Source organism: Aethalodelphis obliquidens, unplaced genomic scaffold, assembly GCF_003676395.1.
Source record: "Aethalodelphis obliquidens isolate GAN/ISIS:26980383/991018 unplaced genomic scaffold, ASM367639v1 scaffold11, whole genome shotgun sequence".
In the NCBI taxonomy this organism is placed as follows: Eukaryota; Metazoa; Chordata; class Mammalia; order Artiodactyla; family Delphinidae; genus Aethalodelphis; species Aethalodelphis obliquidens.
This window is the reverse complement of record NW_020837955.1, coordinates 26463479-26483567: the sequence shown is the minus strand read 5'-3', so window position 1 is coordinate 26483567 and position 20089 is coordinate 26463479. Positions and strand designations below refer to the sequence as shown.

General features: G+C 36.4%; 1 protein-coding gene across 1 annotated transcript in view; it reads right to left on the bottom strand.

Annotated features, from left to right (window-relative positions):
* The window catches only part of SMC3 (structural maintenance of chromosomes 3), a 32363-nt gene extending 12729 nt beyond the window's left edge, over positions 1-19634 (bottom strand). The window contains exons 1-15 of the mRNA XM_027112560.1: positions 19495-19634; positions 18394-18469; positions 13104-13142; positions 11528-11595; positions 9570-9641; positions 9114-9193; positions 8761-8839; positions 7239-7356; positions 6093-6268; positions 5439-5519; positions 5046-5210; positions 4599-4720; positions 2915-3128; positions 496-599; positions 219-318 (exon numbers count right to left, since the gene is read on the bottom strand). Of these exons, the coding sequence (XP_026968361.1) occupies positions 219-318; positions 496-599; positions 2915-3128; positions 4599-4720; positions 5046-5210; positions 5439-5519; positions 6093-6268; positions 7239-7356; positions 8761-8839; positions 9114-9193; positions 9570-9641; positions 11528-11595; positions 13104-13142; positions 18394-18469; positions 19495-19509 (1509 nt within the window). The 5' untranslated portion in view covers positions 19510-19634. The remainder of the gene's footprint in view (positions 1-218; positions 319-495; positions 600-2914; positions 3129-4598; positions 4721-5045; positions 5211-5438; positions 5520-6092; positions 6269-7238; positions 7357-8760; positions 8840-9113; positions 9194-9569; positions 9642-11527; positions 11596-13103; positions 13143-18393; positions 18470-19494) is intronic.
* Positions 19635-20089: the final 455 nt, after the last annotated feature.

Genomic DNA, 20089 nt, shown 5'->3' with positions numbered 1-20089 from the left:
ACTTTGTATCATGGATTCTGTTCTATGACATCAACATTAAAAATGGACTCACCATCTAAAAATCAAAAGTGCTCTCTTTAATAGCATGGGTGCTTAAATGGTACCCATTCTTTCGTATTTATAAGACAAGTAATTTGCCCTCTACTCTTGAAAGCTAATAAATTCTTGCGCAATAATAACTGACAATGCAAACTGAGGTAATGAAAGAACCTGCCCACCTTTCCTGTTGCAGCTCTAAGAAGTTGCTGTTTCTTTTCAAGATCTTCTCTTTTAGCAGCAAGTGCTTGCTGTTCTGCATTCTCCTCTCTCCACAAGTAACTAATCAATAAAAATTAGACTGTCTTTAATTCTAAAAATATTAATATTCTAATAGTATACAAATTTGAATAAATACTGAAATTAAACTTCAATAGTTAATTTATAACTTAAAGACTGTTTAACAGCCAGTAATTACATTACTCAAAAATATTAAGACATATTTTAGGCTATACTAACTTTCTTTCACTTTGTAATTCATCTTTCTTATTTTTTACTTCATAGTATTTTCTGTCCAGTTCTTCAACTCGAGCTTTGACTTCATTAAGATCCTGATCCAGTTTCTATGGAAATAAAAATAATTCAAATTTAAAATCCAATTCCATATAAACAAATCCACAGTGACAGAAAGCAGATCAGTTGTTACCAGGGGATGGAAGGGGAGGACAGGAAAGGAGGGAGGGAGGAATTACCAAGGGGTATGGGAAACATTTTGGGGTGATGAACAGGCTTGTTATATTAATTGTGGTGATGGTTTAACAGGCATACACATATATCAAAACAATTAATTTGTTCATTAATGTCCTTACTACTTCTATAATACACACCCTAGAATTTTAAAAGAAAAAATACATTAATAAATTCTCAAAACACTGCAGTGCATACTTTTCATACTTCCCCCTCTAAACATACACTAGAACATAAGAGACGCAGGAACAGACTAAGAAGCAAAAAGGCTGTTTTGTACAATTAATTAGCACTGTAAAATCATCTCTACCCATTATAAAGCACAGAGTTCACCCTCACAAGTGGTCATTTTGATACACGTAAGTGTGGCTGAAATACTGAAAAATAACTTCAAGCTTGAGAAAGAATGAATAAAACCTCTCACTGGAAAATCTTGGTTTATCACTAAACTTTTTCAAAAGGGCATCTGTTGAGGTCGATATTTCCATGAACTCAAGACAAAATGCCTTTTCTTTATTTCAAGACAGAACTGTAGCTATCGCAGCTGAAACTATACTAACAAATTCGCAAATAACTGACTACCTCAATCAACCTGTGTTTTCCATCCCCTCCGTAAAATATCCTGAACAAAGCCCAAAGTACAATGGACTCTCAAGGCCAGTAGGCTATTACTCCTGGTCACTTTTCCTACCAGTTGAGTTGTTTATGGTTACAGAGTCAGTTCTGTTTGCTTCCTACTATGTTTTTGTTTTGGGGTAACTGATTACATTAAATATTAGATAAACTGATGATATGAGTACAAGGAAGAGTTGTTTCTTTAAAAAAATTGATTTAGTTTTGGACAAACTCAAAGGTGAGTCACTAAAAATTGGATTAAATGGGCAAATCAACTCTAAAAGACTAGGGAAAATAATTATTTAATATATAATACATAAGTTAATAGATACTGTGCACTTTATATCAGTAATTCAAAATGTCAAGTCGCAAAGTCAGAAAGACTGAGGAACTGATCCAGATTAAAGGAGATAACAGAAACATGACAATTAAATGCGATATATGATCTTATACTGAAACCCGAATTCTGTTCTCATCCAACTTCAAGGAGAACTGTATTTACATGTGTGGTCCATAACATGAAAGTCCCCTAGGAACTCCAATCACTACTCATATTCATAAGAAATACCTTGGGCTCTACATCAAAAGACTGGTACACACTCTGCTGGAGGAGGTTGATAAGGAGGCTATACATGTGTGGGGGCAGGGGGCATATGAGAAATCTCTATACCTTCCTCTCAATTTTGCTGTGAACCCAAAGCTACTCTTAAAAAAAAAGTCTAAAAAATAAAGATTGGTACATATGCATATATTCATCTATTTAAAATTAAATACTTATAAATATGTACATTTATATATGTGTAAAAAATACATATAAATATTACACATAAAATATACATAAGTATACACATTTAAGATTTTATGCTTTTAGTGGCTTTTTTTGATAAACCAACCATACCAAGTGGTACAGATCTCATGGGGTAAGAAGGTTCCTTCTGGGCATGTATATATATATTCTCCTCACCCTACACCTGTCCTACACACTCCCTTCTCATCACTTCCAATCATCTATATATATCCACACATATCACTTAAAGAATTTTTCTCCCTTTCTAATTTTAAATAATGTAAGATCTTTCTTGTTCTGAAAGTAATGATTTTACCTTCTACTTCACTTTTCAAGAAAATGCTAACTAAACATGCATAGTAAATGTTTAATTCATTTAGAAAATGTTATAAAATCACCAATGCTTTAACAAAATATATATACATTCTGCAGTAAGTTATTACATTGACAGAAAATTACATTAGAATATAAAAATGGAAAAATTTTAAGTTACTATAAAGTCATGTTTTAGTTAAGGGTAGAGTTCAGGTACATATTACCAAGTCATAAAAATATATTTTAAAATACATTCAATCTATACGGACACTCACTGACATGTAAGAACTCTTCTTCGAAAAAGAGAACTACCATATGTATCATATTACATTGTGCTGGTCTTGCCTAATTAAGTATCTGGTCTTGTATATTTTAAGATAAACCATTTACAAATAAAACTTAAAGAAATAGATGAAACTGCACATGTTCACACTCTTCTGAAAGATTTCACAAAGCAGCTATGAAAGTTCTTACATTATACTGCTCCAGATTTTTCTCTTTATTTGCCTCAGTGTCCTCCAAATCCTTATGTATAGCAGCAATCTGTCTTTTCTTGTCATTAATAGCCTGATCTAAAGACTTGAGTTCCTTTTTAATCCACTTATCCCTTTCTTCTTTTGATGTAAACTGGCTTCCTCGACCCTGCTTTGCATAAAGATCCGTTCTTTCCTGCGTAGCTTGGGCCAATCTACACAAGATAGAAGAGAATGGTTTGAAAAGGACAACAGGAAATAACCAAGTTTAATTGCAATAGATACCTCAAGAGTACACAGAGACAATAACCACTTCTATAATTCCATAAAAGAAGGAATTAAAGGGAATTCCCTGGCAATCCAGTGGTTGGGACTTTGCTCTCTCACTGCTGAGGGCCTGGGTTTGATACCTGGTCTGGGAATTAAGATCCCACAAGCCGCATGGTGTGGTAAAAAAAGAAAAAAAAAAGAAGGAATTAAGTATAAAAAGCAACTGTTATCTAATGGAGCTCCTGGGACTAGTTCTATATAACATTAATTTAACTGCAAAATCACAGTTACAGTCAGGTAAAACAGCCCATCCCCTAAGGATTTAAGGTCATTCCAGGTCTGGGTTAATCAGTAAACCTACACAAATCTAGTACCCCATATCTCAGGAATTTTCAAAATAGCTCCAACTATATTTAACTATTTGAACATTTTCAACTCCTTACAATAAAAGACACTATAAAGATTAAAAGGCAAGAGAAAACACTTACAACATACAGAACAAATATTAATGCCCAGATAACATAAAACAACCCTATAAAACGTAAGAAAAAAAATCAGAAAAAAGGGGCTTCCCTGGTGGCACACTGGTTAAGAATCCGCCTGCCAATGCAGGGGACACGGGTTCGAGCTCTGGTCTGGGAAGATCCCACATGCCACAGAGCAACTAAGCCCATCCACCAGAACTAGTGAGCCTGTGCTCTAGAGCTCATGAGCCACAACTACTGAGCCCGCGCGCCTAGAGCCCGTGCTCCACAACGAGAAGCCACCGCAATGAGAAGCCCGCACACTGCAACGAAGAGTAGCCCCCGCTCGCCACAACTAGAGAAAGCCCACGCAGAGCAACAAAGACGCAACATAGCCAAAAATAAGTAGGATAAAATAAATTATTTTAAAAAGCCGACAAAAAAAATCAGAAAAAAATGGACACAAGATATCAACTGGCAATTCATTAAAATGAACATAAGTGGCATAAAAACATGATAATGTACTAAATTGTGAAATCAGCAAACGTTGGCAAGTCCAATCTACGGATAGATATTAAAATGTCTAGATGTTAAAACGACATAAAGTGGGAGAATGAACACACAGCAGGATACAATTTGGGTAAAAAAAGAACAATCATCATGCATGTTTTTAAATGCCCAACATTTAGCTATGTTATCTTGGGCAAGTTACTGAACACCCCCAGAGCCTCAAGTTTGTCAAATTTACAGTGGTGATACTGTGGATCTCCTAGGGCTTTTGAATAGGCAATAAGCATACAATAATGCTTGGCCGACACTGCCTATTACTTTGAAATGGACATTTAACTTTTGCCCTTATTTACTGTACCTTCTTAACCCATAACTACTTAATAAGGTTCTATAGAGGAACAATGTAGAAAATTAGAATTGTTGGTGAAAAAAATCCCAGACCTAGCAATTCCTCGCTCTTCTTTTTCTTTTACACTGTTGAATTTAGGTTCTGTTTCTGCCAGTTCTTTCTGCTTTTCTTCTATTTTTTCAAGCAGCTTCTGCCTTTCTTTTAATAAGCGTTTCTGTAAATGAAGATAAGTAAAAATGCAATCTATTTAAAAACTGTTGTTTAATTTATAAGTCTAGCATAAAATATTTTCTCATGAAAAAAATGCATGAGACTGATCACGCAACACAAAACTAATTTTTAAACTGATCCTGCAACACAAAACTAACTTTTAAATGTAAGTAACAAAGATAGTACTCAGTTGCAACTTGAATGCAAATTATTTTAATGTGCCAAATCTTTTACAAAAATTCAAGCACCCGTGCCACAGAAACGACTGTCCTCTGCAGTTCCCACTCACCTGAACATTTATATCTTTCATTTTTAGCACTTTAACTCACCCTCTGTTCACTATTGCCTGCCAATTCATCTTGTAAATCCTTGGCTTTAAGCTCCAACTTAGTCCTCTGCTTAATTTGTTCTTGTCTTTCAGCACTGAGCTGCTCCTTTTCTTCTTTCATAGCTGAAATTTTTGTTTTCAGTTCTCTAACTTGGCGCTCAATATCCTACTCAAAAAGTATCAAATAGAAACAAGTTAGACAACTAGAAATATAACAGCAAAATCAGGACACCACTGATTTGTCTCTTCTTTTTCTTTCATTTAAAATTTCAGTACTACTGTCTTTCCAATACTCAATCTCGGTGACACCCCACTTGAAGTTACCATTCTATAATTCTGGTACAAAAAGTTTACTGTGGTCAAAAATGTGACTAAACCTGGTTTATAACCTTACCTCCATTTTATCTCTTGCATCCTGCTGGGCGTCTCTTAATTGTCTGGATTTTTCTCCACTAGTCTCTCGCTTAGCAGAAAGCTGGGAAAAAAACCAAGCTATGATTTCTAACTCATTTTGAATTTGTTCAGTATTTAAAATTTTAAAATATCTGCTAAATTTTAAAATATCTGCTGAATTTTTTAATATCTGCTAAGTATTTTTAGCAAAATTTTAAAATATCTGTTAAAATAAACATTCACTTAAAAATTTTTTTCCAAAAATAATTGTAGTGGTTTTAAATAGAAAATGCCTGTAGTTTTCAGCATTACCTAAAACAAATTTTTGTACAAAATGTCAGCAATACTAATTACAAATTACACCTTAAAAAGCCAGGGAAAAAATTCATGAAACTTTAAAGGTGGCTTCCTCTCATCCTGGTCTGCCTGACATCACCACCTAATTATATTTCAAATACAACTACAGCAAGGACTATGTGGGTCTAGGCATTTTCCTTGGAGTAAACTGATAGTGTAAATTTGCTGAGTAATGAATTCACTAAGAGGTTTTAAAATTTTGAAGTTTGTGTTTAAAAATCATTGAAAAGTATAAATATAGAATGAGTTTAATATATTCGTAAAAATAAAATTAAACTGAAGTGGCAAAGTATTTTACCTCATCAAGTTTAGCACGAGTCTCGTTAAGTTCCTGATTGTAAATGGTGTATTCCAGGGCTCGTCTCATCTTATCCCACTTCTGATACTGAGCTAGTTCTTCCTTTTCTTCCTCTAAGGTATGTAATCTCTCTTCAATGTATTTTAACAACTCATTGATTTTTTCCCGTTTGCCCTCTTAAAAATAAATGGGAGAGGGGTGAAGGAGTTCAATAAAATTTTTATGTAACATCAATTCTCAAATATACCGTGAGTTAAACTTAATCTTAAGAACATTAGCATTATTTCTTTGATATTATGTGGTAACCAAATCCAAGATGCTAAAATTGCCATTAAAATGCTTTATTGTGAAAAGCATCGGAGAATAAACACATGGTGACACTGATTCTTATACTACATGTGGTAAAGGCCTCTGTTTAAACTTCCTTGAAAAGCCAGTGTGCCTTCCCATGACATTAAAAAAAAAAAGTACTTAACATCACTGGTGTCACTAATTCTCAATTCTTACAACAGCATTATCTATAGCTACCATATATTGAATACCAACTATATTCCAATCGTGGTGATACTTTGCTCCTCTACTCACCACTACAAACTATAAAAAAGGATTTCACAAGATGGGAAAGTTATGGACCAGGGAGGTCAAGTCTAAAGTCACAATATCAGGTAATTATTAGTAAGATTTTGAACCCAAAACTGTCTGACTCTAAGCCATGAGAGGGCACAGCACTTGAAAAGCAAAGTAGGGTTTCCATAATAAATGTACTAAGGAAGACTGAATTTCAAAATTTCATATTTACTTGCTCCTGAACAACTTAAAGCCTAATGCCAACTGATATTCCAGCAATTTTTTTTGAGGAATACATACATTATTATCCTCACTAATAATAAAAAGGACATTAGAGGCACAAAGTAGGTGACCTAGAAAAGCACTATTATCTCACAGTAACAACTCTTTATTCAAAGAGACAAATTATTGGAACTCTCAAACCTTAAGCTTCCTGAAACTAATTTTTTCTCCATTCAGTATATAGGCAAATTATCATACAATACACTTCTGAGAATAGGTAACTCCTCTCAAGTATCGTAACACAATGAAAATGTAATTCACAACAAAAAGAATAATGTAGAATCATATTTATTTTACCTGTTTCCTTCATTAAAGAGATGCTTTCTTCTTTTCGTTCATCATACACTCTAGTACCAGCTACTTCTCTTAATAGTTTTAGTCTCTGAGAATCTGGTGCTGTTGCCATCTGGTTGATCTAAAAGTTTTAGAAAAATAATTATTTACAGAGCTACAGAATGCTCTTTAAGAGCTCTACCTTGAAAGTTATTCACATGCTAAGCTTTAAGTATGAGTTCACACTGGGAAAATAGCAATGAACAGAAAAGGTCTTGCCCTCGAGGAACCTACTTTCTAGTGGGAAAAAACCAGGAAGTATGCATACCAATACATTATAATTGCTATGCGGAAAAACAAAACAAAATAAGAAAATACAGCATAAAGAGTTGGAGTGACAGTAATGCTCTTGTAAAAGAGGCAGACATAGATCGCTTATATGAAATGACATATGAGCAAAAATTGAAATGATGTAAAGGGACCTACTATGTTGCATGTGTGCAGGGAAGACTCAGATAACGGCTTTCAAATCAGCCTCCTTTTATTTTATTTTTTAAAGTTTTTTTTGATGTGGACAATTTTTAAAGTCTTTATTGAATTTGTTACAATATTGCTTCTGTTTTCTGTTTTGCTTTTTGGCCCCAAGGCATGTGGGATCTTAGCTCCCCAACCAGGGACTGAACCTGCACCTCCTAAGTTGGAAGGCGAAGTCTTAACCATTGGACCGCCAGGGAAGTCCCCAGCCTCCTTTTAAAGAAATTTCTCTTATAAAGACAGTCTTTTCAAACTCTTGCTCTTAAAGTGAAACTCCATATTCTTTCTAATCACTTCTTCTGAATGCTAACTTTCCAACACATACCTAAAAAAGCCTCCAACATGAAATAAGAAGTGGACATTTTAAAAGGATTTTCCCCTAGTTCAATATAGCACAACAGAAAGCTATTAGGACACTGCAGGTATGTTCTAAGAAAAAGAAATTATTTTAGATATATATAGTTAAAACATACGAGGAAACAGTAGAACAATCAGATAAAGTATGTAACTCCTAAAAACTATAAAGCATATAAATTGTATTAAGGGAAAATAATATGTAGCACTACGGTAGATTTCTGGTAATTTAAGCATTCTAGCATTTTAACTCTGTGATATACTAACAGAGAGTATTAATTTCAGAGAGTAACTTTTTTCAAATGTGATTTTTATAAAGTTTCTACAACATCCTTAAATATGATTGTAACTTCTACAAACCAAAAATGTCTTCCAGTACAGTGCACCTTGGTAAATGATACAGATCACCAAGAAAATAAGATCCACTTAAATAATTCTACTGAAATACTTTTATCCCACTATGCAATGGATCTATTTTGTACATAAATTTATGGCCACAGAAAAGGTAATACAAACCTCAGTGCAAAATAAATCAATGAAAACAGAAGACAATAAGGTCTATTTTCACTCCAACTTAACCACTAGAATGAAATCAAACTCATCATTCAATGAATATACTCAAAAAACAAATTCCACTTAAAAAGATACTATTTCTTACCTTTCCTTGTTTAACAATATAATAAGGATTGCTTCGAGAAAAACCAGCACTTTCAAGGAGATTCATCACATCATTTTTCCTGTTGATAAACAATTAAAAAAAATTTCAAATACATAACAATCCAACTATAAGCAAAAAGAGTACACTAACTCCTGAGTTAAGGTGCATGAAGGAGTACAGAACAGTCATTTAACCCTTCTGTTCTATCAGCCTCAGAGAATCTTCTGATTCTTATGTTTATGCTCTAAATTGTGATTTGTTGAACATGAGGCAAAAGTACCATATATGAGGCAAGTAAAAGAATACTTTTAGTCTTTTGTATAGAAATTACAAACGTAAAGAAAAATGCTTACGTGACCATTTTCTTGTCTAAGAAATACTGATCCTTTTTGGCACCGATAACTCTTCGAAGTGAAACTTCCTCTTTGTCGATCTAAGAAAAAAAGGAAAAGCCTAAAGTTAAATCTAATAGTAAAAGTGGAAACTTTATAGTTAATAAGGTCATTTCAGAGTCCCTCACCATAGCAATTATTTTGAAACTTCAATCATCTCACTAAAGATATGCCACGAATACTCAATACTATGACAAAGACATTTTTTCACAATGGCTTGCACATTCCCATTTGTTTACCAGAATATTCATTACAACTTTAAGACAAAATTAGTATGTAAGCTGTAGTTATTTTAGTATGAACTAAATTATAAAAGCCTAAGTACAACTATAAATAAGTGTTTCAAAGCATGAGAAAAGTCAGTTGCATCAATAAAATTCTCAATGTTACTACTGAAAAGAAAAAGCAGTTACTCACTGGCAACCGGTTGTCTGAATTGTCAAAAATAATCTCCACAAAAGCAGAAATAACACGAGGTCCTGTACCCTCCTAAAACATGAGAAAAATTAATATGTTGCATAAGTGGGATTTTCATATTCTTTAAATACATCTAAAGTTTAGTGCATGATAACAAGCCTGATTCAATGGAGAAAAATTTCTATCAGACTAATATACAGCCCTCTTGCCAAAGCAGCAAACACTGGATTAGGATAATAAAACTCAACCAAACAGCTTCTGATTCTGAATGTTAAAAATGAGAACTATGCAAGAGACGTCAAAGTTAGATTTACATAGGTCTTGTTCTGCATATCACCTCATTAGAGCATAAGACCCCATAGCCACCCAATTTTACCTATTTGCTAAAATATAAAACACTTTGAGGCTTCTCTCTTATAGATTCACCTTAATGCTAGAAAGGAGCCCTAACAAGTCACATGATAAAAACTGTCTTTTTAAACATTTGAGATATTCTATATAGTTTTAAATCTGCTATGAAAACATATGCATTTAACATATGGGTCACATGCAGACCGATTTGTGACCCAACTACTTACATACCAAGCCCAGATAATTTCTAGACTATGAAAACTGCTATTATGTAGTAGTTCAATACAATGAAGAATGATACCTAAAGAAATTATTCTTTTAATGCTAATCTGAGAAACCTAAAGAGAGATTTTTCTATAGGGAATCAATCCTGATTACTGGACTAAAAATTCAAATGTAAGAGGTGGGGGAGGGAATTTCCTGGCAGTCCAGTGGTTAGCACTTGGTGCTTTCACTACATGGCCCTGGTTCAATCCTTGGTTGGGGAACTAAGATCCTGCAAGCCACACGGCGCAGCCAAAAAAAGAGTGAGGCGGAGAAAAATATAATGGTGAGAAAAAGAACTTTAAGTCTGAGAGATACTGTGGAGATATATTGAAGAATCTCGCTTTCTGGTCTTAAAATTAATTATAAGCCATATTTAAACAAGACAGGGACTTCCCTGGTGGTCCAGTAGCTAAGGCTCTGCGCTCCCATTGCAGGGGGCCCAGGTTCGATACATGGTCAGGGAACTAGATCCCACGTGCTGCAATGAAGATCCTGCATGCCGCAACAAAGACCCAGTGTAAGTAAGTACATAAGTACGTAAGTAAATAAATAAAGTTACATCATTTTATCATAGCCTTTTATACTTTCTTATCCTAAAATTAGTTTATTATTCATAATTATCTAAAGAAAAATTCTAACAATTTTCATTACTATATACTGTCTTTCATATTGGATGTTACCGTTGTTACCAAATGATGTTACCATTTAAGTATAAATATGGCTAAAAGTAACTTTATGTTGTTTAGTTTGTAATGGTTGCTTTTCTATGCTCCCAATTAACTTATTTATTTATTTACTATTTATGTAGGCTACACTGGGTCTTGGTTGTGGCGCATGGGCTCTAGAGTGCGTGGGCTCAGTTGCTGCAGCACGCAGGCTTAGCTGCAGTATGTGGGATCTCAGTTCCCTGAGCAGGGATCAAACCTGGGCCCCCTTCACTGGGAGTAAGGAGTCTTAACCACTGGACCACCAGGGAAGTCCCCACAATTAACTTCTGATTCTGAGTCTCAAAGTTTCTAATCCCCAACCTAACTTTCTTCTTTCTCAGCAAACCTGCTTCCAGACCGTTACCAGGCCATACTCCTAATAAAGAATTTATATTTATATGGAAGGCATATCCATCCATAGGGAACTCGCACAATTTTCTTACCATTATATAAAATTTAAGCCTTTATCCTGCATTAATATAGTAAGCTAAATTTCACAGCAGAACAACATACATAAGAGACACACTGTGTCATGTTCACAAAGGATCTGAAACTTGAAAAAATAATTTTGTTTACCAGAATTGACAATGTATTTTTAGAAGTATTTAATATCCATAAAGCAGTCTCACTCACATGTAACAAAGCCAATCTCTGTTCCGGACGAAGATGGCTAAACTCATCACTGAGAACAAACTGAATTGCTAGAAATAAAAAAAGAACTATTAGTAGGATCTAAAAAAGGATTTATGCCTTAGTTATAATTTCCCATACCTTCACAGAATACAGTATATCAGGTAATGAACAATGCAGATAAAGTAGATTACCTGTTTTATATAGACAAAAGGAATGCAGAAAATTTGCCTGTACTTCAGACTAATCAGCTAGGAAATGATGATATTAGAAAAACATTAAGTTTTCACTGAAATATTTAAGGTAAGAAAATAAAAACACTGAAATACACAAACAGACTAGAACTAAGGTGTACCTCTTGATCAAAGTATACATGGTTAGGTTTCAAGCTATAGTTGCTTTTATCCAGTAGATATAAATAATATAAATTAAAATATTTAACAAAATAGGATATATTCCTATAATATCCTTAATTGCATACTTTTTCAAAATAAATAGCACTAAGTAGGAAATGTTTCAGATTTCCACTTTCTACTGCAGTACTTACTTACCCTTTGTCTTCTGCAAGGAGCCATTCCTGCTTCCATAGGATGCCTAACTGGACCACCCTCTCCTAGAAATGGAACTCTTTACTCAACTGTTCTATTCCCAGTCCACCCAAGAGAGCTTTGACACTCTAAAAGAGGGAGTATGTATATATGAATGTGTATGCTGGGGGTGGAGGTGGGGATTGGTTTTCTTTTATAATCACCTTGGAGGGGACAGGTTCAAACTGCCCTCATCCCCCCTGGAGATCAGGAAATATTAATACTTCCACTCCAATCCTACTCTTCTCACCATCCCCAAATTACAACCACTGATGGGGTAAAGAGTACCCTTTAGCTTTATAAGTAAACAAGGGATAGAACCTTTGCTATTACTACACCCTCCTTTTCCTCAAGCACTACTAAGAGGTTCAAATTTTTTTCAATCTACTCCTTGTACAGTCCAAATCTGTTAAAATATTTTTTCTCCCCAAAGAATTTAACAGAGGCATTACTATGCTTAAACTCATTTTATATTTAGAGATAGTTTTTAAAGTTCTACTTACTATCTCCTGACAACAACTGTCTTTGTTGAGTCTAGTTTTTTACACCCCTCCATCTTTTATTAAAATAATTGATTTAGATGAAACAGATAAGCCATTTTCCATAACAATATTAACTATTCTACTGCACTTACATTCTTTGAATCTCTCTCTCTCTCTCTGCATTTACAACATTTATATACAGCACTGAAGTTTAGAAAGCACTTCCATACATATTATCTCATTTGATTCTCACAACCCATCTAAGGTAGGCAGGGCAAATATCTCTGTTTTTAAACTGAAAGAGTACTTTGAGAAGTTAACTGTTTTGCCCAGTCTCACATGGTTAATCACTAGAGTAGAGCTCAGATTCTTATACTCTAAACCCTCTACATTAAATTGCAACCTCATTTGAAGAAGTATTTCTTGTGTTTCATGCAGACATAACCTCAGATAAACTACCATAAGATACCTAGGTCTTACTATGTTTAGAATTCAAAAAACAATACCTACCATAAAAAAAGTTACTTTTTCCAGATCCATTTCTGCCCACTACAAAATCAAAAAGTCCACGTTATTTTGTATAAAAAACAATAAAACTTTACAGAAAGTATTCAAAAAATATAAAATCCAATTTTCTAACATAACATCTTAAAAACTGAAATTAAGTACAACAGAACAGTGAACAACAAATCAATAAACAAAACAGCTTTAATTACCAGATGAGTGCAATTTTTGCATAGTCTTCAGATAATTTTTTTCTTAAAGGAATTTATTTCATTGTTTATTTTTTTGCTCTTTCCCAATACTTTAAAATTAACAGGAATAACTAAATATACTACCTGGTTTTCATGATTTATAATCATTACAATGGACATGTAATTCTATTTAATTGTATATAATAAAATATTTTTAACAATTTAAAGATTCACATAATGCTAAAAATTTTAAATACTTAAACAATCATTTAAAATTTTCAAACCATTTCCATGTTAAACAGTTTCTGATCAGCCCTATACATCATGTATAGTTCTTAGAATCACAAAAATATAGACAACTATGAGGCACTTTCTTTTATTACCTGAGTTCAGAAATAAGCAATTCTATACATAAAAGGATATCAAATATTTTAGATTTAATGAATTCATTTGAACTTCTTTTGTTTAACAAAATTTTCATTGTTAAGAGTCACGAATAACTATGCCACTCTCTCTCACAATCTTGACCAATCCTGAACAAATTAGCCCCAAAGTCATCACCTTTAATCCAAGATAAATTCTAAAGAAATCAGAAAGTAATGAAGTGCTTTAAAAAAAAAAAAAAAAAGGGCATATAACAGACACAGAGGCCAGCCTGAAGGGGGCTTCTATTAGCTAAATCTAGGACAATTTGAGCACCAAAATAATTAGATGAATTATAAATTAGTGCTGGGGCAGCGGTGGGCGGGAATAATCCATGAGTCCATACTGATAATAAAAAGATAAATATATAGCTAAGGAGTGAAGATGTTTGATTACAGTAGAATACCAAGTGGTAAATGTGAAAGGAGTGCTGGAAATGGAACATCATCATTCTGCAACCATCAGAATAAAGGCAAGAATTATCAATGAATGCTAAATCTAAGGGGAAATTTTGATAAGGAGCACAATATGTGCATAGTCCAAAAGTCTCTCCCCATCTCCATATTAGTTGCAAGGGAGAAAACACTAACTATACAGTGGAAAAATTGGACAGAATCTCTACTCAGTGATCAAAATTATCATCATCAATAAGAAGCAGATGGATATCATGTGCCTCCAGGTGGAATACCCTGAAAAGGACACATCATTTATGTAATATTTTTCAAAAATAACATTGTAAAAGACAAAGGAAGGCTGTGGAAATTATCCAGATTAAATGAGACTAAAGAGGCATGACAACTAAATGCAACGCCTGATCCTAAATTAAATCCTGTACTAGAGGGGGAAAAATGCTACAAAGAAAATTTCTGGGTCAGCCAACATAGCTAGAAAATAAAATAACATTATTGTATTGATGTTAAATTTACTGACATTGATAGTTACACTGTGATTATATAAGTAATATCCCTATTCTTAGAAGGTACACATTTAAGTCACAGGTAAAGAACCATGATGTACATAACTTACTCTAAGGAAAAATAAGTGTGAGAGCAAGTGCAAATGATAAAGCAAGTGGGGAAATGTTAACAGTAGATTTGGGGGACTTCCCTGGTGGTGCAGTGGTTAAGAATTTGCCTTCCAATGCAGGAGACATGGGTTCGAGCCCTGGTCTGGGAAGATCCCACATGCCGCGGAGCAACCAAGCTTGTGCGCCACAAGTACTGAAGCCCGCGTGCCTAGAGCCCGTGCCCCACAACAAGAGAAGCCACTGCAGTGAGAAGCCAGCGCACCACAACGAAGAGCAGCCCCCGCTCACAGCAACTAGAGAAAAAGCCCATGCGCAGCAACAAAGACCCAATGCAGCCAAAAATAAATACATTAATTAAAAAAAAACCCAAAACAGCAGATTTGGGTAAAGGATACACAAGTAGTGTCTCTGTATTCTTTTTATTTATGCAACTTTTCTGTAAATTTGAAATTATCACTAAATAAAAGTTTTAAAAGGTAATTTATCATTAAAAAATTACAGAAATAGTTCAAACCATAATCCATTCATAAATAACTGAAAAATTTATAATTTCCCTAAGAATTACTCCTACCCACACAGTGGAATGCTACATAGCAATTTTAAGGATGTTGAATACTTAATGATAGGGAAAGATATTTCAGTTTATTCTGAAGGAGAAAAAAATAGATTACCAAAAGATTACTACAAACCAATTTTTATTTAAAAAGGCGTACTTATATATATGTACACAAAAACTGAAGGGGTAGTGAGATAGACCCAGTTTATGTGTGTCCCCAGATTCACCTGCCCTAACCCAGGCCTTGGCTGCCTGTCAATAGAAAGGCTAGTCTCCCAACACCTCAGGTTGTTTCTGCCTACCCTGGGGGTGCATTCAGATCTGTGAAAACCCAAAGGAGGTTGCAGTTCCCCAACCACTCCAGGGGGGTTAGTCCCCAGAGTAACACAATCCAAAAGCACAGTGTGTGGGGGGGGGGGGAAGAGGGGAGGGGGGGAATCAATGCCCTATGTGGTAAACTTTGACCAAAGAGAGACAGAAGCCAGCACATAAAACCTTCTCCATACCTCTCCCACCTGAGCTTTCCAAGGTGTGGTGGGTTTACAAAGTCTGTCTGTAAGTTATCCAATGTGACGGCAAACCAGGTGTATCTTCTTTATAAAGCTATGACCACTACCCCCCACAACCCCTTGCCCTCAGACTGCTCCCTCCCATTAAAGCCTTAGCAGCTAAGCAGGCCTCCGGCTCCGTTTTCCAGGAAACCACAAGCTAGCTCTGGGGAGGATTACAGTTTAAATTTTTTCCTTTTAGCTTTTATGCTCTTTATGTTCTATAACTTCACGTATATTTCTTTTGTTAGAAGGCCAGGAAAAAGGTAAACTTAAAAAGGTTTATGGTTCTTGCACTTAAACATCAAACATTCAAGTATCAGCACATGAGGTATCTGCCTTCAAATCTTGTGTTTTTTTAAGGGTCAAAATCATTAAACAATCAAAGTGGTAAGCTTTCAAAAGACATTTTTAGGAACAATCTCACTGTATACTATTTTTGGTCTTTCTTATATGATTAAGGGACCTATTTTTAAAATATGTTAAACAAAGTCATATTATGTTTTTTCAGTTAAAACGAAAGAACATTTAGATAATGTCCTTTCTAACTGTGACTATTAACAATCTTAATGTTGCAACCAAAGTAGTAAAACAGCTGTCTGATAATAGCTAAAACAAAAATACTTGATAGGCCCTAAAGATATAATTTAATCATTCTAAGTAATAATGGCCATCATTTTACAGTTCATTTATAAAATTACAGTCAGTCCTCCAAATCCCAAATCCCTGTGCTTCACACCTGGGGATTTAACCAACTGCGGATTGAAAATATTCCGGGTGGGGGCGGTAGGGGAACTTTCCAGAAAGTTCCAAAAAGCAAAACTGGAATTTGCCACAAGCTGGCAACTATTTACACAGCAGGTATATTGTATTTACAACTATTTACATAGCATTTACACTGTGTTATAAGTAATCTAGAGATATGCTTAGGTTATATGCAAAAACACTAAGATTTTATAACAAGTTTTATACAAGCATTCAGGATACCAAGGGACAACTGTATACAATTGACATATTAAGATATTTATCCACTTTTAATTTGTAAGTTAAGGAAATAATATAAATCTAGTGATTATTCATTTTTCTCCGTTTCTAAAGATTTTTTTATTGACGAAAATCAGAAGGCACTTATAATCAAAATGTAAGTAAAACTCTAGTACAATCAAGTTACCCTTATGGCACACCAATTCAATTAATGATTCTCCAGTAGGCAAGGCAGAGGGAAAAGTATGTTTTCTTTATTCCCAACTACAAAGTTGCAATTGATGTACCAAGGGCAGGTGTTTTCCTTGCCCTCAATTTTTAAATTGTATTATATATTCATTTATTTCAAAATAAAGTATGATTCTCCAAGTTTCTCTGGGAACATCAGTATTCATTGTTCACTCTTTGCTGATTTCTCTATCTCACCTCACCCATGCTATGGACTGAATTGTGTCCCCGCCCCACCCAATTCATATACTGAAGCCCTAACCCCCCTATGTGAAGCTTTTTGGAGAAGGGGGTCTTTGGAAGGTAATTAATGTGAGGTTAGGAGTGTGGGGCCTTTATGGTGGGATCAGTGCTCTTGTAAGAGGGTGAGGGAGAGGCTCTAACAAAGAAGGTCCTGTGAGCATGATGGAGAGGGAGTCCTACAGAGCAGTGAAAAAATAAATCCCTGTCGTTTGAGCCACCTAGTCTACGATATTTTGTTATGGTAGACCAAGCCGACTAGCATGCCAATAAACTCTGTGAGGACACTGTAGCAGAAATCTATGTCAATAGCAATCTTTGCTTTTCTGGTGTCTAGAAGCACTCATTTCACCTATCCTTTAAAAACTCAGCAGTGTCAGAAAACACTTTTGCTGTCTGTACGAGCAAAATGGAACCTTATCATCTGAAGAACCTATAGATTAACTATTATATTGAAAGGCAATCACCATTAGCCCCTTGTCCTCACACAACTGCCTTCTCATTTAATCTTCCCAACAGCCCCATGAGATGTATATCATTATTTCCACTTTGCAAATGAGAAAACTAAGCAGCTCAGGAAGTCAAGTTTGAAGAATACATGGCAGAATTGGGATTTGAACCCCATTCTGTTACAATTCAAAGTTTATGCTCTTCCCACCAACCTGTGTACTCTGTCCTTAGACATTATAATAGGAAATAAAAAAAAATCTGAGAACAATCTAATTTGTAAAAAAAGAATGGTCACCTTTGAAATAAGGCAATAGTGTCCACTTTAACTAGAAAATGACATACCAAGAAGAGCTGAAACGCTAAATTTAGTGTCATTCACTATAAACTTAAATCTGTCAAAACATACACATACGAGGCTACCAAATAAAAATGAATAATTTATGATTGTCTTATTCAAGTATTTTAACCGTATAAAGGAAGCAATTTCATCAGTGCAGATAAAAAACAGAAAAGTAATTTCATATAAAAAAAATACACATATATTTATGTAATATTCAGAGACAATTCCTGTCTCCTTAAGCCTAAACACAGGCAGGATTTAAACGGCTGTAGAGACATAAATCTGATCTAGTAAACCATGAACACTTACCAATAACATTATGTTTTGAACTGAAGGGATCTACAATTGTTTGATCTCTGTAACTTCGAAAACCCTGGATAATAACCTAATAAATAAAAGAAAGATTTTTTTCAGAACACACCCCAAAAGAAATAACTTCTAAGCTAACATTTTCCTTCTGCACTCCTTCCCGTTCTGGTTTCTCATTTAACGCAAGACAGAAAAGCTTCCATGTCCTAGAAGAAAAACTCATTTTGGAAAGTGATTTAAAAAAACTTCTAAACAGCCCGTTTATCAGTAACCATTGCCACTGTTGCTTTTTTAAGAATTATAATTAGTAACCTGTTAGGGAACTCTCAAAACCAAGCACCCTGTATACGGTTCGTTGGAACGCTAACCCTTAGAGGGCCGTCTAAAAGTCTATCGAGTATGCAGACCGGCCCAGCTTTCCTGGGAGCCCCTGTCAGTCACACATTCGGGCCGAAAAGAGCCGCCGTTCCAGGACAGGGCTGCCTGGAGTCCAACACCTCCAGCAGAGACACTTCTTGTAAAGAGTGTGAAGGGGCTCATCTGTGGGGTGGACTCCAGCGCGGGAAGGCCATTCTGACAGAAGTAACAACGGAATGAGGCGGCGCTACACATTCAGCAGGAACGAGGAGCCCTTTCACTTCTCCGGTTAAGTCGGGAGACACCCCAGCTTGGGCCTCAGGGGCGTCCCCGGAGCCGGGGAGACCCTCTCTCCACACATCCCACGCAAAAGGCCCACGGGGGGCTAGCCAGGCCCACGGGGGGCTAGCCAGGCCCACGGGGGGCTAGCCGGTCCCGCAGCACAGGGCCGCTTCTCACCCTCCCGGGAAGGCCCGGCTCCCTCCAAAGGGCCCCGCCCCGCCGACCCCTCCACCCCTCTCCCCGAGAACCCGCCTCCCTCAGGCGAGCGCCCTGCGGGGAGGCCTGGGCTGCAAAGCGGCGCCCCAATTCTCCGCGGCCCCCGCGCTTGCAGGCCGGGGCCGCACCCCTCCCACCCAGTCCCAGTCCAGCCCCGCGCCCACCCTGCGGGGAGAAGCGACACCCCCGCCTCAAGGAGCGGTCCTCACGGGCCCGTGAAGGGTGGGAAGGACACACAGGCCTCACCTGCTTTATGTACATGGTTCCTCGCCCCGAGCCGGGGAGAAGGCCTCCCGCGAGAGAACCAACAACTTGGCAGCTGGATCAGGTGAGGCGCCTAGGAGACCCCTCCCCCCAAAGCGCCGCTCTCTCCCCTCTAGCCAAACAAAATGGCGGCGCCCAAGGAGGCGGAGTCCCCGCCTCGGACGGAACCACCCTCGCAGCCCCCAAGGAGCGTAGGGGGAATCAAAGTCAGATCTGCTCTTTCTTTTTGGAAGAAGGAGCCCTTCTTCAAAGTCTTTAGGTGAATTTCACTTGATTCCTCAATTTTTAGATGAGTTTTTCCTGAGAATTAGTCGGAAGCTTCACTCGGACAAGAGCCTTGATCGTGAGGTTGGCCCGTATTCCCTCCGAGCGTGGAGCCAATGGTTTCGACCACAAGGGGGGAAAGCTTCGGCGCCAAAGCTAAGACTGGGAGTGTAAGGGCCAGTAGCGGTGCGGGCAGGTGCCCACGTGGTCTCGGGCTGTTTGGAAATACGGTGCTGGCGCGCGTCCCCGAACACGGAACGTACTGGACGCGGGTGGGATTCGGTGTGCAGAATCCCTGCTCCTCCACTATTCT